Source organism: Mustela putorius, unplaced genomic scaffold (genome assembly GCF_011764305.1).
Source record: "Mustela putorius furo isolate JIRA1106 unplaced genomic scaffold, ASM1176430v1.1 tig00003988_pilon_pilon_pilon, whole genome shotgun sequence".
Classification (NCBI taxonomy): domain Eukaryota; kingdom Metazoa; phylum Chordata; class Mammalia; order Carnivora; family Mustelidae; genus Mustela; species Mustela putorius.
Window position 1 is genome coordinate 7498999 of NW_025422127.1, and position 21580 is coordinate 7520578.

The following is a 21580-nucleotide window of genomic DNA, read 5'->3' on the forward strand; positions in this document are numbered from 1 at the left end:
AATGACGGACTATGATGGATTAGGCTGAAACCTACTGTTCCAGAGCCTGTGCCCTTAACCATTTTTGTCTGTACTGCCCATCTGAGTCCTTGACTCTGGCCCTTTGGGAAAAGCCCAGTCAATACTTCCTTTAGCCTTGAACACAAGTACAACTAATGAGTCTCTATAGGTCACTGTGTTTCTAAGTTGAACGAGTATGAACCAAATAAATCAGGAGTCTCATTCCCTGAGTATAAACGCAATGAGATACTATTTCTTACACGGAGAAAATTTTCCTGGACCCTTTACAATCCTCTAAAAATGAATATACAACAATATCTGCAAGATTACTAGAATAAAAAGTCACATTCGGATCATCTCAAAGTTTCTTTTCTGTAAGCTAAATAATCTGCTGGTGGACAGAGTACCAATTATTTCCTCTACTTTTCTAAATGCTTCTTCAGAACTTTCTGAGGATGTCTGCTTTCTTCTCCAGAAACGGAAGAGAGAAGAAACGCTATGGTTTGTCAACAGGGCATTCAGTCTGCAGGGCTGCCCCACGGGATGCAAGGGCTTTGGGCCAACTGAGACAAGGACTAACTGGGAAGAGCATCAACCAGAGGCTCCCGCTGGACAACTCTGACAGACAGGCCAGCACAAGAAGGGGACAGAGCTGGGGCAGGGCAGTAAGCCAATGGCTAGAGTTCCTTCCATCCCTCAGGAGAGGCTTCCAGAGACCACCTCCTTCACGAAAATCTTTTAAGTGGCTCTTTTACAACCACCAAACAATATACATATTGTATCTCAATAAAACCTATCTACAATGTGGGTGTTTTATTTACCCTAAGTGTTAAGAACCTAATAAGCACCAGCTCTTCACACACATGTCACCTCCAGCTGTGACTGTGTGCTACCCTGAGTACAGACCGGCTGCTCCATTAACTCTGGGGACATTGCTTTTCTCTCTCCCACTGCAGATGGGATTCAGCTCTAGCTCCTCACAGCGGGGCCAGGGTGCCCATGTGCCTCTCACCTGAGAACTAGGGGTGAAGAGGATCTTACCGAGTTCTCCTTCAGTTGCAGCCCCTCCCCATTGGGAAGGGAGGACCGTCTCTTAGCCGAGTTCCTGTTCGGGGTTGAGGTAATGGCCCCTGCTTTCTTCTTCACAGTGAGGACCTCACAGCTGGCTTGGTCTTCATTATGTGTGCTCTTCCCGGCATTGATAACCCTGCAGAAGAAGCCAGAAGAGTGGTCAGACAGTGATTGCAGGAAAGCTCAGAGCCCAGTCTCAAGAGTCAGCCTTGGCAGGCTCCAAAACTAAAAGCCTACCTAGAGCACAGGACCCTGTGATCTTGTTATTTTATGTTCCCAAGTAAACTAATTTTGCTAAAATGGAATTATATTAGCACACATTAAAACATTTCCTAAAGCACTATTTCGAGCCCAGCTCACCTTCCCAGGTGTCTGAGAGCTGGTGAGCAATCACACCAATTCATTTTGGTCAAAACACAGGAGACACTCTTTTGGCAATTACCATGAAGATGAATGGGCAGGCTGGGGGGAATTCTGTTGCATTTCTCCAAGTGATAAAGAGCAAAACCCACGATTAATCTTACCAAAGAACAAGGCAGTGCAGTAATTTACAGCACACTGTAAAATCCAAGAGAACAGAGAACCACATTTCACTACTGCCGCGCCCACTTTTACTTTATTCACAGAGAAGAGAGTTCATCAAAGGTGTATTTTTAAAATTATCTTTAATCCTTCATTTTTTTTCTCCTACAGAATAATATTCATCACATTGTACCATTACATTAGGCTATAGGGGACTCTGATTTGGACATGTGACCATATGATATTACAGCATGTTGATAATGCTTTGCCTAATTACTAAGTGTTTTAAGCATAGGAACGTTTTAGAAGAACATGCTACATCATTCATCCACCTTTTCTGTATCAGGTGACTGCAGGTGAACTCTGGGGTTTCAGCATCATTTTCTTATTAAGTGATTAATTAGCAGCTAAAATAGATTTCCCAAAAGAGAGAGCTCTCTTTGCCATTGGCTGTATTTTCTTTTCAAAACTTCAACAGTGTCACAGTCGGTGACAGAATGAATGTGGAGGGGTGTGGAACAGAACTCAGTAGCAAGGAAAAGAAAAGATGCTTTTTTTATTTTTTAAGGTGAGATAGTAGGAAATCTAGAAACCCATTCTGTAAGTGTGATGTGTATACCACTCTATCAAGCTGGTTATATTCCCTCCTAAGTAGAAGATAATCCTTTTCAAATAACTTTTTAAAATTCTGAATTGTGAAATAATTACAGACTCAGAGTAAATTGCTAAAACAATGCACAGTTTCAGGCACCCTTGCCCCAGCTGTATTATTTGACATACCTACAGTAGAATAGCACAACAGGCAACTAACACCGATGAAATACTGTTAATCAGACTGCAGACCTTATCCAAATTTAACCATATTTTTAATATCAAACGGCTCTCAGTATTAAAAACTGTGTAGATTTCCATAAGCCAATACACACTCACCACAACCGAACGGGAAACAGAGAGGAAATGGGGATCCGAGTGCCCCCAAGATCTAAGGGTGTGTTTCAAGCATCCTTCTACCAAACGTTGGGAGTGTGCGGACATGTTTCAGATGTTTTAACATTTACTTCGTTTAAAAAAAAATTATTTTTTTTTTAAAAGCCTGGGTGGCTCAGTGGGGTGGGCCTCTGCCTTCAGCTCAGGTCATGGTCCCAGGGTGCTGGGATCGAGCCCCACATCAGGCTCTCTGCTCAGCGGGGAGCCTGCTTCCTCCTCTCTCTGCCTGCCTCTCTGCCTATTTGTGATCTCTGTCTGTCAAATAAATAAATAAAATCTTTAAAAAAAATTATTTATTCATTTGAGACAGAGGAGGGGCAATGCCAATCCCAGGACCTGGAGACCATGACCTGAGCCTCAGCCAAAGGCAGACAGACTTAACCAACTGAGCCATCCAGATGCCCCTTAATATTTGCTTTAAATTTATTTTTTAAATGTATAGCATTTTGGGAAAAAATGCAATAATTTAGAAGTTCATTCCCATCTGTTACACGTGAACATAGAAATGTCCATGGTCTACATATTCAGGCAGCTTTGGCATAATATGCCTATCTTTTCTCTTTAATTGACTTACCACTTGACTGGGAAGAGAAATTTAAAAAAATAGATCACTTGCAATTGCTTATCTATATGTTATATGAAAAAGACCACACCTGTCAACTATTATTGCCCTTATCTCAAATTTTTGGGTTAATCAAAACTGCTCCATAATCCTTATGGGGTTTATTATAAATTTCAATGTAAGCATATGTTTATACACAAAAGCCTACCTTTACTCACTTTATGTATTACACTTCATTCATTTTAAGATTTTTAAAAAGTAGATCGCTGCTTACAGAGTCTGAAACTCATTGTCTAGGGACCTGTGCAGGGAGGTGGGGATCCTTGTGACCTCTGAGGTCAAATCTGTCTCTTGTGTTTATGACACTCTTGCTGATGCTGGGATGGGACTGGGAGAGATCAAGGCCTAGTTTTCTGCCCCACCTTCACTCTCCCCAGTCTTCACTCTATGAGGAGAGACTTTCATATGGTTTAAGTTAAAATGTAATTTCCTATGGTTTAAGTCACCGTGTGCTTGAAGACTATTAATACTACCACACTCACCACCTGAGCTAAATCAATTAGTCCAGGTTTTGCAGCCAGGAAGTAGTGCCGCTAGGACGCAGAACGACACCCCCCCAACCTAATCTCTTCCTATTACACATTGTGGCTTGCATGGTCTGTGGTAGGCCAGGCTGAACTGTGTGGGGAGGCACAGGAGCAGCAGATTAGAATCAGGGAGCTCACTACCAGGCGTGACAGAAATGGGAATAAGCTGCCTCTTCTGTAACTAGTGGAGAAAGGACCCAGAGGGAGGATGAGGGATGGATGGTTCAGATCTGCCTGTCTTGAGATGAGTCCACGTTTGGTCCCACGGTTTGCAGCTGGCAGAGCACATGCGTTTGTCCAGAGTCTCCTTCTCACATCTACCTTTGGAGAACCAAACCAGGCCAAGGAAGGCGGTTTAAAATACCACCTGCCTCTTCTCAGTCATGGGGAGCAACTTGCCAAGCAACCCAGGCACCCTTGAGGGGTGGGCTGCTGGCTGGCTGGCTGGGGCCGATACCCTCCCCATGCCTCTCCCACGAACGGCTTCCCCACGGGAAGCGGAAGTGGAGGTTTGGCTGGGAAAACCAATTCGTGACAACCGTTCCCTCCATATCGTCTTCTGTACAACATCCCAGCTGCTATTTCTGGAAGTTGGTATCACCCCTACCACTGGCACCTAAACTTGGGCTGCAGTCAAGTCTTTTTGTAACAAAAAAAGCATCACTGATCTCCAATAGCGACAGGCCAGGCTGACTCATCAGGCACTGCTGTTTTCCACCAGTCAACAAAGCTACTATAATTACATACATCCTGAACCGTGGGCACCTGAAAGGGCTTTACCTCCTCCCGCTCTCAGTGGATATTAAACTCCAAAGTTGACCTAACTTCAGCAAGAAACCTTAGAAACTTTCTTTTGTGCACGAGCAGCCTGGGGCCCTGGAGGGCTCCGCTGTGCACAAGGTCATGCAGCTAAATACGGCAGAGCCATGCACACTTGTGAGCTCCCAGCAATTTCTGCTTCGGCTCTCAGTTGTTTTATTTTCCTATTGTGTATCTATTCTTACCCGCACTTGGTTCAGAATGCTGTACTGCAATGACTCATCAAAGCCAGAGAACTGTGACAGATCACTAGTGGCCTTACTTTGCCATTTCAGGTTGAATATAGCTTGTGAATGACACTAACGAAATATCAGTCAGTCCGAAATGTTGCCCTGATGGGAAGACAGTAGCCCCAACCTGGGAAGCCTGTTTGGTCAGATATCTGGTTATTATTCAGATATTAAAGTCAGATTAATTTAAAGCCATTGGCTTCAACAACAACAAAAAAACCCCCACAATTTCTTGTCCCATATTTCATATCATTTCAAATCCCTTACTCCATCTTTGCTAGAAAAACATGGTTCTTCTTCTTCTTCTTTTAGGATTTTATTTATTTATTTGACAGAGAGAGACACAGTGAGAGAGGGAACACAAGCAGAGGGAGTGAGAGAGGGAGAAGCAGGCTTCCCACTGAGCAGGGAGCCTGATTGGGGGCTTGATCATGACCTGAGCCAAAGGCAATGCTTAATGACTGAGCCACCCAGGGCCACCATGCCCTGGTTCTCCTTAAAGTACTCTGGCTTTAAAAAGCGTAACCTCTATCAATTTAAATATTTTATTTTGTTCTTCAGAGGCAAATGATCTGTTTATAAAACGTACATGAAATCTTCAATACCTCTAAAAGTAAACCAAGAAACACTTTGTTTCCCCAAGCAAAGGAGTGTCACGCTATTAATAGATGCAATAATTTTATTTAATCTAAGCAGCTGTACCCCTAGCTACACTCCCTACTTATCTTCTGCTCCAGTATGAAGTCAGCACTATCTTGAGATCAAGAGGAATGACTTTAAGATGTGCATTCTTTATCTTAGCCTGATGCTTAGTTTAAAGACTTAAAAGCAAAATGCTGGTGAACCAGGAACTGTCCTATCTTTAGGGACATTATTTTCCAATTGCCTACAAAGAGGGAAGCTATCTTCCTTGGAATTGAACTGGAGGCAATGAGCATAGCAATTAAGAACACAGGCTCTCTCCCCAGAACACAGCACACAGCAGGTGCTCAACAAATGTTTGCTGAATGAGTGAACGAAAACCAGGAATCAGCTCTCTCTGCTACTTGCAAGATGTGGAGGAATAACACTCTCTCACATTTGTTGAGAATGAACTATGTGCCAGGCACTGTCGTCAGCTTTACAGGCAGTAATGAACTCATTTAAGCCTCCTGTCAGATCTGTGAGTTAGCCACCACTATTGTTCTTGTTAAAGGTTAAATCACTGCCAAGTGGACGGGCAAAGTGTTCAGCCAACCCTCTTAACTTCTATAAACTTCATTTCTTGAGCAGTGCTTTGTGGATTAAATTCTAGAAGTGGCTAAGTTACGTGTGTGCTGGCGAGGGGGGGATTTCTAGTCATTAATCAAGAACTGGAAAAATTTGAAGTTAGGATTAAAACACGGGGGGAGAATTGTTGGAGAGTGAACAGGAAGAATGCCTCTGTCTCCTCAATATGAAGAGTATACATTCAGTTCTTTCACCTCTGAGAAGACCACTGCACACCTGCCCTGGGAGAGAGATGTGTGATAAAGTTAAATTTGTTTTAGGGCTTTGTCTACCTTCAACTGTACCCAAACACCTAGATTTCTGGACTAGGTCTCTCCAACCATTGTTGGTTGGTGAGGAAGGAGGGGTCAGCCGTCACGTACTAGCACAGTAAGTGATGCTTGGAATCCTTCAAAGAAAGTGTCAGCTGGGACTCTCCTTTCTTGATTGTCTTTGTAAGCCCTTTTGAGAATGGTTCCATTGCCTATTCTCTGGGCCTGAGTCTTTTGTGACAGGGCTCATGCCTTGAGTATACTTGAGGGTACTCACTTGTCTGAATTTAGTAATAGCTACCTGTTGTCTGTGTCATAGTATCAGGGAAGTGTCCTTGTAACCAAGATTAAGCAGATGATAAGGCAGATAACCAATGGTTGGAGAGACCTAGTCCAGACCTGGCCTCTCCACTAATTACTAATCCTAGCTGTGTGTTCCTGCACAAGTTACTTTCTCTCTTTAAAATGGGGATAGCAGACCTCTTAAATCACACAAAGCATGAGAATTAAATACCCCAGCACGGGAAGTATTTCAGAGTGTCTGGTACCCAGTGAGCACTCAGGATATATTATTTATTAATATTATATCCAATACAAAGCTAGCTCTTCCTTCTGTTGGGCCCAAGGGACTTTATGCAGTTGTGAAAATCTGAAGAGACTCTCCCTCTCCCTCCCTCCTGTTAGGATCCCTCTGCCTGCCTCCAGGACACATGGCCACCTTCATGCACCCAGAGCCTTCAAGCAGCATCATGAGACACTTGCCAGAACAGGGACCTTGAGCAAGGACATCTGCTCTTCTGAGTCCTCTTTTCAAAATTATTACAACAATGAAGCTACATGTGAAGCAACATGTGATAGCTAGGAAAGCACTCACAGGGTCATGACTGCATTGTTTCTAGATTTCCATCCAGACCTGCCCACAGATGCCATTTCTGGACCCCTAGACTCCTGGATTCAAAAGCTCAGGTCTCAGATCCCACAGAAGATGACCAAATACACAATCTGGCTTGGTTGTTTCAGTTGTTATGATTATATTGCTTTGTTTTTAAAAGAAATAAAGGCCTGAACAGTTTAGGCTATAAAGTTTATACTAGTGCTACTACTGCTAAGCAGGCAGTAATTACACTGGCTCAGAAGGAGAAAGTAATTGACAAAGGCCATCAGGTGAAGTGAGAGATTGCTGATTCATATATAATTGAGAAGCAGACAGCAAAAGGCTGTAGGGGGAGGGAATGGAAATGAATCATTTATGGGAGACCAAATACAACTACCGATTATTAAAATTCTCTTTTCTAAGTAACCTCCTAGGTAATGTTGTGTGTGACTCTCTGAAGGGGCTACTGACCACCCAAATAAGCTGGAATATACGGACAACTTAATCCCTACCTCCAAGGGAGTTAATAACCTCTCATTCTTGGTATACTAGAAAACCCTGCCTCTGACCAGGAAGCTAAGCCTTTGATAACAGTCATCAGCAAAAACAACCAGAACATTCAGTGAGAATAAGAGCTTCTCCCTGACAGTTTCAGCCACCTCAGGATAGGTCATCTCAGCCCGTGAGTTAACGGTCAGTCAGGCATTACCAGGCAGGGAGGAAAAAGGATGTCAGGAACTAGAGTTTTCTGGGGTGTGCGGCTCTCCCCTTTTAATGGGTAACTACGTACCAACACGTGCAGGAGGCAGGTGGTTGAGAAGGAAGATAAACCACGGGTGGGAAAAGAGCACATACAGGCACGTCTTCTCCAGCTGGCAACCTCACACCTCTGGTTCCCAGGCCCTGTCATGAAGGGATGTGACCAATCAAGGGACTAACTGGGATTTCAAGAGCCATAATCAGCCCCCAGAGAGGTTATTATTTTATTTTTTTAAAGATTTTATTTATTTATTTGACAGACAGAGATCACAAGAAGGCAGAGAGGCAGGCAGAGAGAGAGAGAGAGGAGGAAGCAGGCTCCCCGATGAGCAGAGAACCCGATGCGGGGCTCGATCCCAGGACCCTGGGATCATGACCTGAACTGAAAGCAGAGGCTTTAACCCACTGAGTCACCCAGGCGCCCCGAGAGGTTACTATTTTAAAGTTTTTGTCCACAAAATGTTTTTTTAAAAAGTGAACCAGTAGGGAATGCCTGGGTGGCTCAGTCCATTAAGCGTCTGCCTTCGGCTCAGGTCCTGATCCCGCAGTGCTGGGATAGGACTGAACCCCGAACTGGGCTCCCTGGTCAGCAGGGAGCCTGCTTCTCCCTCTCTGTCTGCCCCTCCCTCTGCTCATGCTACCTCTCTCTTTCTTGTTCTTTCTCAAATAAATAAATTCTTAAGAGGGAAAAAAAAGTGAACTAGTTGCCAATACTGAAAAAATTGGGATATTTACATTAAAGTCTTCATTTTCCCATTTCTCTCAAAAAACAGTACATCAGGTTACACAAGTGTTTCAGTCTCCTGTGATGACAATCAGAGGTAGGACATCTCTCCCCTAGCTCACCCCAGACCTCACTCTGTCAGCTTGCACCACTGAGGTAACCAGCCTGGACCCAAGGCTTTTGGTTCTGCAACCCTGCATCCTGATCTGTGGGACTTCATAAGTAAACCAAGACACTTATCAGATACATAATATACTGACTGAAAAGTTTACTTTAAATATATTTACTAAGTAACCACATGGGGATGAACCAAGAAGACTAGGATATGGTTTCCACTCCCAAGAAGCCCACAGTCATCTGTGTTGGGAGACCTCCTGACAATAAGTACAGTTTGCCCAGACTGATGCCATGCTCCAGTTGTGTGTCACAAGGGATCTGGACACACAGAAGAGGAGACAACTCTGCAATCAGAGAGTCAGGTAAAGTATCATAGAGGAGTGGCATCCAAGTTCAGCCTGACGGAATGAAGGAGAAAATCAACAGAGAAAAGAGAAGGAAAGGCTCTCCAGGCAAAGGAACAGTCTGTGAAAGCAGAGAGTGACATGAACTTCATAAAGAGGGTTTAGGTGTGGTCTGAGTATAGGTTTGCTGAGGGAGCTACCTCAGAACGAGACCCTGAAATTCTATGGAACTTTATCCTACAGAGCTTATGATGCACAGGAAGAATCTAAGATTGTTTCAACAAAGGATTCATATGACCAAAACTGTTCAGGAAACTAACAGTGGCTTAATGGAGGATGGTTGCTAGAGGATAAATGACAAAGGTGAAGTGATCAACCAGGGTCTCTTACTATATAGTCCAGGTGACCAAGGGGTCATGACTCAAGCACTGGCACTGGGTAGAAGTGAGGGCTTCCGAGCAGGTGAAAGAACCGAGAATTCCCAGGAAGACCTGCTGGACCTGGGTCACAGGGGAGAAAGGAACAAGGAGGAGGAAGGACTATCAGGTTTCCACGGACAGAAGGATTATGAATGGAGGGAGAAGATAAAACAAGACTTGGGGGGGGGAGTGCTGGAGGAGGAGATAATGAAATTGCTCTACGGTCAGTGAATAGAAAATTCTTGGTACTAGAAATTATAAAGGCAGTGGCAGCCCACGTTGACTTCACCAGGGGTCCACAAACTATGGCTCGTGGGCTAAATCTGGGCCACGGCTTGTTTTGTATGAACCCCCAAAATAGTTTTTGCATTTTTATGTATGTGAGGGGGGAAAAAAATAAGAGAATATTTTGCGACCTGTGAAAGTTATATGAAGTCCAAATTTCAGCGTCAGTAATTTTACTGTTTAAGTGGGATACATCCATGTTTACTCCCTTTACATATTTTTAGTTGTGGCTTTCCAGGTACAACGGCCGTTCATAGTTTTGAACTTTGCACACACTGCCTGCAAAGCCTATATATATTATTTACTGTCTATACCTTCACAGAAAATGCATGCTGACTCCTGAACTTAATTAACTATTCCACCGAATGGTCTAAAATTGTTGTAGGTCAAAAACAGTCGAATACTGACAACTTTGTATTATTACATGTAATACAGAAGTGAAGCAGAGAAAAGAGCTACCAATTTGTACAGAATTTAATGTGCATCTTGGTGTTGTTAGTAACTTTAGCTTTGGATATACTTTGCTGCTAGCATTTGAGGGGGTCATCATTAGCTTCTCACCAATATAATTAAATAACCGAAGATTAAAGAACAAATACCCAAGGGTCAAAAGAAGCTATGACATTGTCACATCAATTTCCCCACATAAAAAACAATGTTTTCTTCTTCATATGGGCTGTTTTGAAATGAGCTTTCAACAAAGCAAAGGTAAAAACCAGAAAGCTGTTGTTGGGCATTTCCTTTCAATTATTCACCAGATCTTTTTGGCAAAACCATTAATATCACCAAAGTCCAGCTTCCGCATTTAAATAAGGAAGTCTGTGCCCTGTCAGATACTGGAGCCATTCCCATTCAAAGCCACAGCGCTGCTCTGTTGGGGGCAAGCAAAAGGAAAATAAAACCTACCCAAAACGGACGTCAGTTTTGGAGCTTTTGCATTAAATAAAGCGACTTTAGAACAATATTACTTGCAGAAGTTTTTGTTGGCAATTAAAGAAAAAAAAAGGCAATGTGCTCGAAGCTACTATTTCTAAAGATAAGGTTTCCTTTCTTTATTTACCAGATATATCAGAACTATCACCAATGTCAGAGAAATTCATTTTTTTCCAAAACAAAATGAAACTCCATCTCAAATTTAAAACTGTGAATTTCAAAGAGGCTGAAACTGACAAAATGAAAATAAAAGATAAAAATACTTTAATCTCAACAGACATAAAAAAATACGTAACTTTTTTAATCAGCAATTTCCTCAAAAATTCATACAATCTTGACTTTTCCCTTTCTCTGGGATAAACAAGGTTCTGGACAATCCAGACGTCCCCTACATTCCTTTTGAACATTAAGGCAACACAAGAACAATAATTTTATACAGAAGAGGGTTGTTTGGTGGTAAGAAGGATGAAACTCTAACTTGAGAATTCTGAGTCCTGGTTTTAGAAAAGATTTTTCTTCTTCTTCTTTTTTTTTTTTTTTAAAGATTTTATTTATTTATTTGACAGAGATCACAGGTAGGCAGAGGCAAGCAGAGAAAGAGGAGGAAGCAGGCTCCCCGCTGCGCAGAGAGCCCGACATGGGGCTCCATCCCAGATCATGACCTGAGCAGAAGGCAGAGGCTTTAATCCACTGAGCCACCCAGGCACCCCTAGAAAAGATCTTTAAAACATGAGCTCTTTTATGGGAGGGGAAGGCCACTCGTCCACCTGAAATGCATGGATTTAGCTGCCTCCACACACAACAGAGCAGGAAATGCCAAGAGGGGCTGGCAACATTTTTCTATCTGCTGGAAATTTGGGAGGCAGTTAAGAACAGAGAGACTCTGGAACCAGATTCCCCAGGTCTGAATGCCTAATCAGCCAGTACCTGTGTGACTTTCACTTTATCTTCCTAGGCCTCTGCTTCTTATCAGTAAGATGGGGACAATGACCACTACTTTCTGCTCAGGGTGATTGCGTGAGTGTCAGAAATGAGTTTTACACCTAACAACTTAGTTAATACTCTTAACCCTACACACAAGAAAGGTGGTCTCATTGTCCTCATTTTATTGGCTCCATCAATAATACCCTATGCAAAATGATACCGTTAAACATCCTAGACAAGCTGTTCTGGCATTTTCTCCTAGCAACTGAGGTTTTAAATGATGTATTGTGTTCACACAAACAAAGCTCTTGTAATTAGTTGCACAACAGCCAAAAATAGAACACAGGTATTGCAAGAAGGAATTGTGACACGTGCCATGGTTTCAGCACGCCAACAGAATTCCTGCAAATGTACATTAACAGCAATAATAAATTTCCCACTCATTACTTAAGTCATTGTTTTAAAAAAGACACAGGGACACCTGGGTGGCTCAGTGGGTTAAAGCCTCCGTCTTCTGCTCAGGTCATGATCCCAGGGTCCTGGGATGGAGCCCCACAACAGGCTCTCTGCTCAGCAGGGAGCCTGCTTCCTCCTTTCTCTCTGCCTGCCTCTCTGCCTACTTGTGATCTCTGTCTGTCAAATAAATAAATAAAATCTTAAAAAAAAAAAAAGACACAAAACACTTTATTTTCATTGAAAATAATCTGCCTTGAAAAATCTTCAGCCTCATTTGTAGAGAAAGTCTGTTGTTCCCCACCCTTAGTCCCCAGGTTAAAGCCAGAATAAAAAGAGTAGCCCTTTGAAAGCTGGTTGTTGTCTGGTTAAACATTTTTATCTTTGTGCCTAGACCCCTGGCAAGTCCATTAACATTTCAATCCTCCCTAATTCACAAGGGAAAAAAAAAAACATTTAAAGCTCCAGGCCCCAGAAAGGCCAAACAGGGGTTTCATTTTAGGCAAACTGATCTCTACACCCTCAAAAAGCTCTCTATAAAGTACCATGAGACTTTGTTATGGCCTTGAAGGAGATAAACACACTGACAAGGATATAAACTATTAAACTGGATGCCCAGTATCATCCTTAAATAAAAAGGACAAGGTGGGCCACCAACATAGTTCAACTAGTCCAAGAGAGAGGTAGGCTCGGCAATGCCATGTATTGATTTTAGTTGTTTTCCCTCATCTCAAGTCACACAGCAGGGAGTAGGCTCTCACTAGCTGTTAGCTGAATGAATGAACAAATGAACTTATTTTCTCCATAACATCCCATGGGGGGGGGGGGTGTCCACTAGAATAACAAGTGAATTCTAAGCCTATTTGTTTCATAAAGCTTAAAATAGTTTTATTGGGGCTTCCCATCAACTGGCTTCAAGGAAAATAACTCTGTATCAAATGAAAAAATTTATTTAATTATAAGTTCTAATGAACTCAGGAGCAGGACACATAGAGGGAGCCCCAAACAGGTGCCACCAACCTAGAAAACAACCTCACGCAAGTCCACTGGAATCTTAACGCCAGTGCTGGTCTCTGGTCTTTAACCAAGTACTTGCCGAGAGTAATGCTCTGTACCAGTGCAGCCTGGTGCACTGGTCCAAGCAGGCCGGGACCACACTCTCTCAGCACTGAGACTGCTGTGCAGGAGGGAGACTCCAGGGGTCAAAGGGGGACTTGGAAGTAGCATCAAGACAATTCAGAAGTCATCAGTGCAAAGCTGCACAGCAACACGGTGAGTTATATCAGAAAGCAGAAATTCGGGGCGCCTGGGTGGCTCAGTGGGTTAAGGCCTCTGCTTTCGGTCATGATCCCAGGGTCCTGGGATCGAGCCCCACATCGGGCTCTCTGCTCAGCAGGGAGCCTGCTTCCTCCTCTCTCTCTGCCTGCCTCTCTGCCTACTTGTGATCTTTCTCTGTCAAAAAAATAAATAAAATCTTTAAAAAAAAAAAAAAAAAAAAAAGAAAGCAGAAATTCCCTTCATTGGAAATCTCCAAAAGCTGGCTTACCACCGTTCTGGGCACTCTGAGATGTCTGCACTGAAAGAGAACATGTCTTTTTTCTTTTCTTTTTAGAAATTTATTTATCTGACAGAGAGACACAAGCAAGAGGAGTGGGAGAGGGAGAAGCAGGCTTCCTGCCGAGCAAGGAGCCTGATGTGTGGACTCCATCCCAGGACCCTGGGATCATGACATGAGCCAAAGGCAGATGCTTAACAACTAAGCCACCCAGGTGCCCCAAAAGAGAACGTTCCAAGGCTTCTTTGCCATCTGTTGAGTCTCTATCTGTTCCCCCCGCCCAACTCCAGTTAATGTAAAGTCTAACCTGCTTTAAGAGCTAAAATTAATCTATTACGGAACACAGCTTTAGAGTGGTCCTTGTCTAAGACAATCCTGTGATACCTGGTAAGCCGTATTTGGCATACGGCTACTCTTTAGCCATATGGCCAGCAGAAATTTGATTAACTCAAACTTCCTATCCCCAACTAGCCTGTTAAAGTGGGAGTGCGCACATGAGCCTCAAATGTTGCCATTCCCTGAGCCTCCCATTTGGCTTGCTTTTCTTCCTACCGGACCTTCCCTGGGAGAGCAGCTCTATTCCCAAGGCGTCGTTTAAGACCCCAACACTAAGCACTGCCGTATTCGTATCTACTGCACAGAGCTCTGGTGGGTCTGACCTGTATTTCTAGATGCATTTTGGGATCTCTGCATGGCATACTGCACACATGCAGGCTGCCCCAAACCTTCACTCATTTTCGCTTTCCTTCTGCTGTCTACCACCGTCTCAAAGGCGATCCTCCTCCTGTTGTTCCTGCCTTAGTGAACCAAGAATTCCAAGGAACAGCCTTGTCCTCCTGACTTCTGAGTATACATACTCTGGCCCACATCTAGTCCCTCACTCAGCCTGAATGTCACAACTAGTACTGAGTTTAGGCCAAGTTCAATTACAAAAACCTCCTAACTGGTTGTCCCCTCCCCACCCGTAAATCCTGCACAGCATGGCCACATGCCTTTCTCAGCCACAAAGACATGGCCATGTCTCCCTATGTTCCAATTCCTTCAAATGGACTCTTAAGATTTTAGGGGGAAATGTAAGCCCCACAGCTTGTGACATGTGGGTCTTCATGATTTGGCCCTTATCCTAATCCTCCTCTCTCATTGGCTCTCCCCTCATACCTCCTTATTCTCTGTCATGAAACAAGAACAAAAAACCTGCCACTGGTTGACAGAAAGCAGTGCTGCTGCACACAATTCCCAGCCATATCCTTCCCCTGCCTAAAATGATCGTAATCTCCTCTTGTCTGACAGAGGCCACCTTGTCCTTCAACACTCATTGTAACCACATCATTCTAAGGGTGTGGACAAGCACTTCTTTACTGTAGTTCTTAAACACTACAATGTCACCACTAAGCAGTGGTTCACACAGACCTGGCAGGGACAGACCCTCTTTCCTCTGGACATTGTCTTTCCCTCCTACCCTCCTCTAATCCACTCGTACAGTTGTTCTTGCCCACAACTGATTGGTCCAGGACTAACCACATGAGGCTAGTTGAATCAATAAGGAATCTTCCATGGAAAATGAAAGAGGAAAAGGTACGGGAGAGAGCAATAAGAGAGACGAAAAAGAAATGAAATCGATCACGTAAGCATACAGATGACAGGGCACCTGGGTGGCATCAGATGCTCAGTTGAGCATCCCTCTGTTTCCACTCAGGACATGGTTCTGGGATTCAGGCCCCTGCCCCCGGACTGTGTGCTCAGCAGAGAGTCTGCTTGAGATTCTCTCCCTCCTCCAGGCTCTCGGGTTATCTCTCATGCTCATTCTCTCTCTCTCTAATAAATAAATGATCTAAGAATACAGATTATATAGAGAGAATCTCAGTAGAGTTTGAGTCCCTAGTTCCAGCTGTTCCTGAGACCCCAATTATCCTTAGAATATCTCAGTAACACCAATATCCTACAATAAATTCCCATTAGGTGGCTGTCAATTAAAAGTTAAGTCTAACAAAACCCAAGTCTCATACAAACCCTCCAGTACTATTACTGTAGTAAGTACCATGAAGGTAGAAGTAGAATCTTACCTGATTTTGTGTTCTCAGAGACCAGCACAGTGTCTGATATAAAGCAGGCAAAGATCTACTGAACGACTTAAGGTCAGTTGACTTCAGGAGAGAAATCGTAGCTTGAGATTAAAAGTCTAATCACAGCTCAAGAATTTCTAGGTACCTGTCCTAAGAAGTAAAAGAGAAACTGCTGTTTTTAAGGTCATTTTTAGGGCCTACTTAGCCAGAGCGAGCCATTTTGTTGTTTATGCAGTAAACTTAGATTGACCCCCCCCGCCCCCCGGCTCCTGAGGAACTTACTTAGAAACAAGTCTGGGAAACCAGTAAAATATGACTGACCAGCCCCTGATAACAGAGCCCATATACCAGGACGTGTCAGGTCAGGGGGAGGTAACAGAGCCCAGAATACAAGGATGAGTCAAGCCAGGTGGAGACATCCAATCAGGAAAGCACCTCCCTAACCACCCAAGAATGTGGGTGCCTTTTGGGCGCCAATTCTGACCAGAGTGATAGGCTAGTTCAAATAGCTACTACAGGGTGAATTGTAATTTGATTGGCCACCTGAGTGTGGCCAGGCTCAACCACATGGCCTTTACTCTATAAAAGTTAGTCTGTGAGGCTGGGAGGGGTCTCCTTCTCTGTAAGAGGTGGTACCGGCCGGTCAGTTTGGTTCTCGATGGCTGGCGTGAAATAAAGCTTTGCTTGACCTTTGCTTTGTATCAGTCTCGTTCCTTTGACCATGGACACAACAGTCATAATATTTTGACAGTTTTGACCAAAAATAGGCACTGAGATAAACGCTTATGAGAGCCATTGGTTATTCAGTACCTGAATATTCTAAACTTGTTATGAATTGAGTCAATCCAAATTGTTGGGAAGATTTTTTTTTAAACTGTATACTATGAATAAATTAATTAATGTAGAGAACTATTCTGAACTTTATCATCAGGATACAGTGGAATATTCCATTATTAGAAATTTAGCAACTGAGAGCTAATCATTATACCCAACCATGAGCCTGAAATACAGTGGGACTTATTTAAGTCTCAAATTGTTGGAAATTCCACAGATTCATAATGAGGTTAACTGATGACCTTCTCTACTGCATTTCAGTCTTGAGATTAAAATAGATCTCATTGTTCCAGAATCCTGGCTATAGCAAGAAATAGGCTCTAAATGGCCAGAATGAATTTTAATAGCAGAACCAGGAGCAGGAGGAAGGAAATCAGGAGGAAGAATTTTTCTTCATAAAAAGGTCCATAAGGGTAATTTCCATTTCATTGTGTTTCTAAATTGCCTATGTTTGTAAGCTGGTTGCAACATATCCTTTTTGCTCTGGCACAAAGCATGAATTAATCAGTAAATAAAAGTAGTAAAGAAAAATTCTTACATCCTACATTTTCAAAACACTTTATAACTTACTAATGCATTCCTAAAGGGTTATAGTATAAAAGTTTGTGAATAAGATGACTCATCAACTTAACCTACATTTTGACCAAAACATGAGATCCATTCATAGGCTTACCTGGAAATTTTACTGAACTGTAACCTAGTAAAACACAACAATGAATGACTACAAATGCAATTTATGACCCTTTTTCTATGGAAAAGTGCATTTAGAATTCCAACTTCTGTTATTAATAATGGTTCTCATACTTTTGTGTGCATATGGGTCACCTGGAGACTGTGGATTTCTGAGTCCCACTCCCAGAGATTCTGACTTAATAGAAGGAAGGTAAAACCTGAGAAAGTTCCCAAGTGGTAGTGATACTTTTGGTTTACTGAAGACACTAAGTAGCACTGGCCTAGATAAAACAGGGTCCCTTAGACTTACCCAGGACTAGAATTCCCTTGGATGAGGGAACGAGGCACCCTCATGCCAGTGAGCTCAAGAAGAGTATGGGATATCCCTAGTTGACAAGCCACTGGGTAGTCCTGCTAGAGTCAGAAGTTCAAGAGGCTTTCAGAAATGGAAAGGAGAATCCCAGTGAAGCATGGAGACATGGACACAGGAACATGACTTGAGGGGGCTTGTGGTCAGTCTCTGTGAATGGAAGGAGCTTGACTGGGGCAGCGGGCGGAGTTGAGAATGAGAATCCTGGCAGGGCTCTATGGGGAATCTCAGTTCACCAGCTGAAGGGAAGAAGTTTGAGGAATGGTGGTTGTGTCTACCACACCTGAAACTCATGTTAGGGATGGTGGCCAATAAAAGAGAATGGGTTACGAGGAGGTTGGGGTGGGAAAGGCAGTCCACAGGAGACACGTTCCCAATGGTAAGAGTGGCTGCAGTACAAAGTGGAGAAAAGAATTCTGACTGTTAAACACATCAAAGGTACGTTATCATCTGGAGCAACTATTCTCATGTCAAAGGCGATTGTACATTATTTATATTCCAAACTATTAACTAAAAGATACTTTTTATTAAGAAAAAGACTAAGGTAACACTAACCAGTACTTTATAATTTAGTTGTATTGTTTCATTTGAACCTCCCAGTGATAAGGTAGATAGGAGAGGTATCATGTGTTCCATTTGATAAAAATTGAATCCCGAGGGCTGACTAGCCCAGGTTCAAACACAGTTCCCAAGTGGTAAAGTCACACTCAGTTCCCCATCCGATTCCAAGGTCTAACTCTGCCATACCCACACAGCAGAGAAAGGCAGCCAAAAGGCTGGCAGATTCTGAAGGAAAACGTGGGTATCAGCGAAGCCAAGGAAGTGAAGATTTAAGAAAGAAAAGTGTCAGAAGCCAGAAATCGTTCAAGTGTCTGCTCAATATGGTAATTAAGAGGTTATGAGTGGCCACTGGTAAGGATCCAAAGTCCTAAAATACTTTTCCCTCCCAGAGAAACTTTTAAGATGATAAAATGCACGGAGATTGAATGTACTAATTGCCAGAGAAGTATTTCACTTGTCTGCTTGTTTTTATGAATAATCAAGGGAAAAAAACCTTATGATAGCACGCACCTCTCCATAAACAGACTTTCGCTCTAATCCAAAGGTGACGCTGGTAAACAATTGCTCTAAAGACCCCACAAATTCCTATAAAATCATGTAGCAATGTCGAGGGTCATTGAACCAAAACTGACACTGTTCTAATCAGCTCCAAATTCTAGAGCTGTAGACACTGCAAAAATCTAATGTGCTTTTGTACTCAATGGTTTACTGATATTTTACAGTTTTAAGCCTTTATAGTATTCCTTTAAAACTCAGAAAATTTCCAATAAGCAGAGATTTTAATCAACATTTCGCAAACAGAAGTTTTTGCTCTTTTAAAAAATATCTGTATCATTACTGTGATTTCCAGGATATAGTGAATGGAAGAAAGCAATATTACACCACCTTTTTTGTAAGAGAAAACAAGAACACACACACACACACACATAAAAACACTGGAAGAATAAACTAGGATCTAATAAGAACCAATACCTATAGGGGTTATGTATGGGAGGAAAGGGTGAAGAAAGGAATGGAACTGAGACTTTTCTAAGTGTGTGTGCATACCTTTTTAAAAAGAAAAACACTTTAGACTTTTGAAAATTAAATCAAAAATGAAAAAAATCTACACCTTATAGTTGAAAACAAACTCTAACAGTATATTAAATTGGTCTTGTACTCACACAGGTTCTTTCAAGTGACTTACAAACAATTGTGGGATATAATGTAAGAAGAAATATACTCCAGAAAAATCTTAAAATTTGCTCAGAAATATTGTATTAAAATTTTGAAACTATGTTACACGTGTTATTAGAATTTGGAAGCATCAATGTTATTAAGTCCTCAGATTTGTAATATAAGGCTATAAATATAAGGAAAACCTTATAATATTAAATTGAAATTGGAATTATCAATAGGAATTCAGTTGTTGAAACACATGTATTTTAAGATTTTTTAAAAATTTACTTATTTGTCAGAGAGAGAGAGAGCACAAGCAGGCAGAGGCAGAGGGAGAAGCAGGCTCCCCACTGAACAAGGAGCCCAATGTGGGACTCGATCCCAGTACCCTGGGATCATGACCCGAACTGAAGGCAGATGCTTAATGGACTGAGCCACCCAGGCATCCTGAAACACATGTATTTTATAACTCTGTCCACTCAAAGGGCCCAGAAGCAACAGTACGACAGAGGTGTGGGTACTCAGAGCACCATTCCCCAGTAAAAGATTGCCCAGTGAAAGATAAAAGATTGGGAAAGTGGCTGGCTCCCAGTAAGACACATTGAAGTACTAGCTTGAATCAGAAAGCAGAGAAGCACTCAAAGATAATAAGCATTTCAGGAGGACACATGAGCATGTCTGAAGGGGCTATCACTGGCCAAATCTGAGATAGTTTGAGCATCAAAAATAAACAGATTTTTACAACAGAGGAAAACAAATCCCTAAATCCATAGTGATAGTTAAAGGAATAAAAACACTCACTCACTACCACTGGGAGTGACTGTCGTGCTAGCTAATTATTCTAAAAATTGATAATCAAAGGGAATAAATTAAATGATGTGTTTGTGTGTGTGTGTGTACATGGAAGAACACTAGTTCACCTCCAGCTATTAAAAAAAAGTCCTGACAAAAGCTATATAGTACATAGAAGAAGTGCTAATTAGAAAATAGCCATTTGACAATCCCCAGTGATATCTTTGGTTTGGGCAAAGATCATAAACACTTAGAGGAAAGATAATTAGCAAAAGGATATTGACATGGTGCCCAAGTATCATTTCACATACATGATACTCCTGTATCATCCAGAGGTGAAGGTTACTAGTACAGTAGGGAAACTACAGCTGGTTCAGATGTTAATCTCTATTCCCTATTCTCTTCCCCTTCCTAGGGGGAAGACTCACTGGGTAAGGAAACACCTTTACCTTCTCTCCCACAATAACAGCAGGGGAAAGAGAGGATATTCCTTCTACTGTCTTCCTATCTAACCTAAAGAGGGTGTTCCAAAACCCAAGTGCACTGAGAACCCTAGTTGGGGACGCAGAAGGTAGTCAGGAAGAATAATAACAAAGTTCACAGAGTATTTATAGACATGGATAGGCCGCATGCTATTCAAGTTAAGTTTGGTAATGATCATTTGGCCTAAGAAGACTTTTAATAAGCTGAGCAGCAAACAAAAAAAATGAATTAGCCAACAACAACAACAAAAAATTCATTTTGCTTGTTGCTCATATATAGAGGTGAAACTGATATTTTTTTTAGTTTGAACTAGAGTTTAATGATTCATCAGTTGCATGTAACACCCAATGCTCATTCCATCATGTGCCCCCCTTAATGCCCATCCCCAGTTATCCCATCACCCCACTCACCCCCTCCAGCAACCCTCAGCTTTATCCCGAGAGTTAAGAGTCTCTTATGGTTTGTCTTCATCTCTGATTTCATCTTATTTTTCCCTCCCTTCCCCTATGTTCATCTGTTTTGTTTCTTAAATTCTATAAGAGTGAAATCATACAATTGTCTCTGACAGCCTTTTTTTTTTAAGATTTTATTTATTTATTTGACAGACAGAGATCACAAGTAGGCAGAGAAGCAGGCAGAGAGAGAGGAGGAAGCAGGCTCCCTGCGGAGCAGAGAGCCCGATGTGGGGCTCGATCCCAGGACCCCAGGATCAGGACCTGAGCCGAAGGCAGAGGTTTTAACCCACTGAGCCCCCCAGGTGCCCCTGATTGACTTATTTTGCTTAGCATAATACCCTCTAGTTCCATCCATGTTTTTTGCAAATGGCAAGATTTCATTTTTGATGGCTGAGTAATATTCCTGTGTGTGTGTGTGTGTGTGTGTGTGTGTGTGTCTGTGTGTCTGTCTGTGTATCACCTCTTCTTTATCCACTCCTCTGGCGATGAATGTAGTCTTTGTAGACT

At 42.4% G+C, this 21580-nt stretch overlaps 1 protein-coding gene across 4 annotated transcripts in view; it reads right to left on the bottom strand.

The window, feature by feature from the left end:
- PPM1H (protein phosphatase, Mg2+/Mn2+ dependent 1H) overlaps positions 1–21580 on the bottom strand; it is a 255777-nt gene that overhangs the window by 160015 nt on the left and 74182 nt on the right. For all 4 annotated transcript variants that reach the window (XM_045071604.1, XM_004766588.3, XM_045071605.1 and 1 more), the window contains exon 2: positions 1042–1207. In XM_045071604.1, the coding sequence (XP_044927539.1) occupies positions 1042–1207 (166 nt within the window). The remainder of the gene's footprint in view (positions 1–1041; positions 1208–21580) is intronic.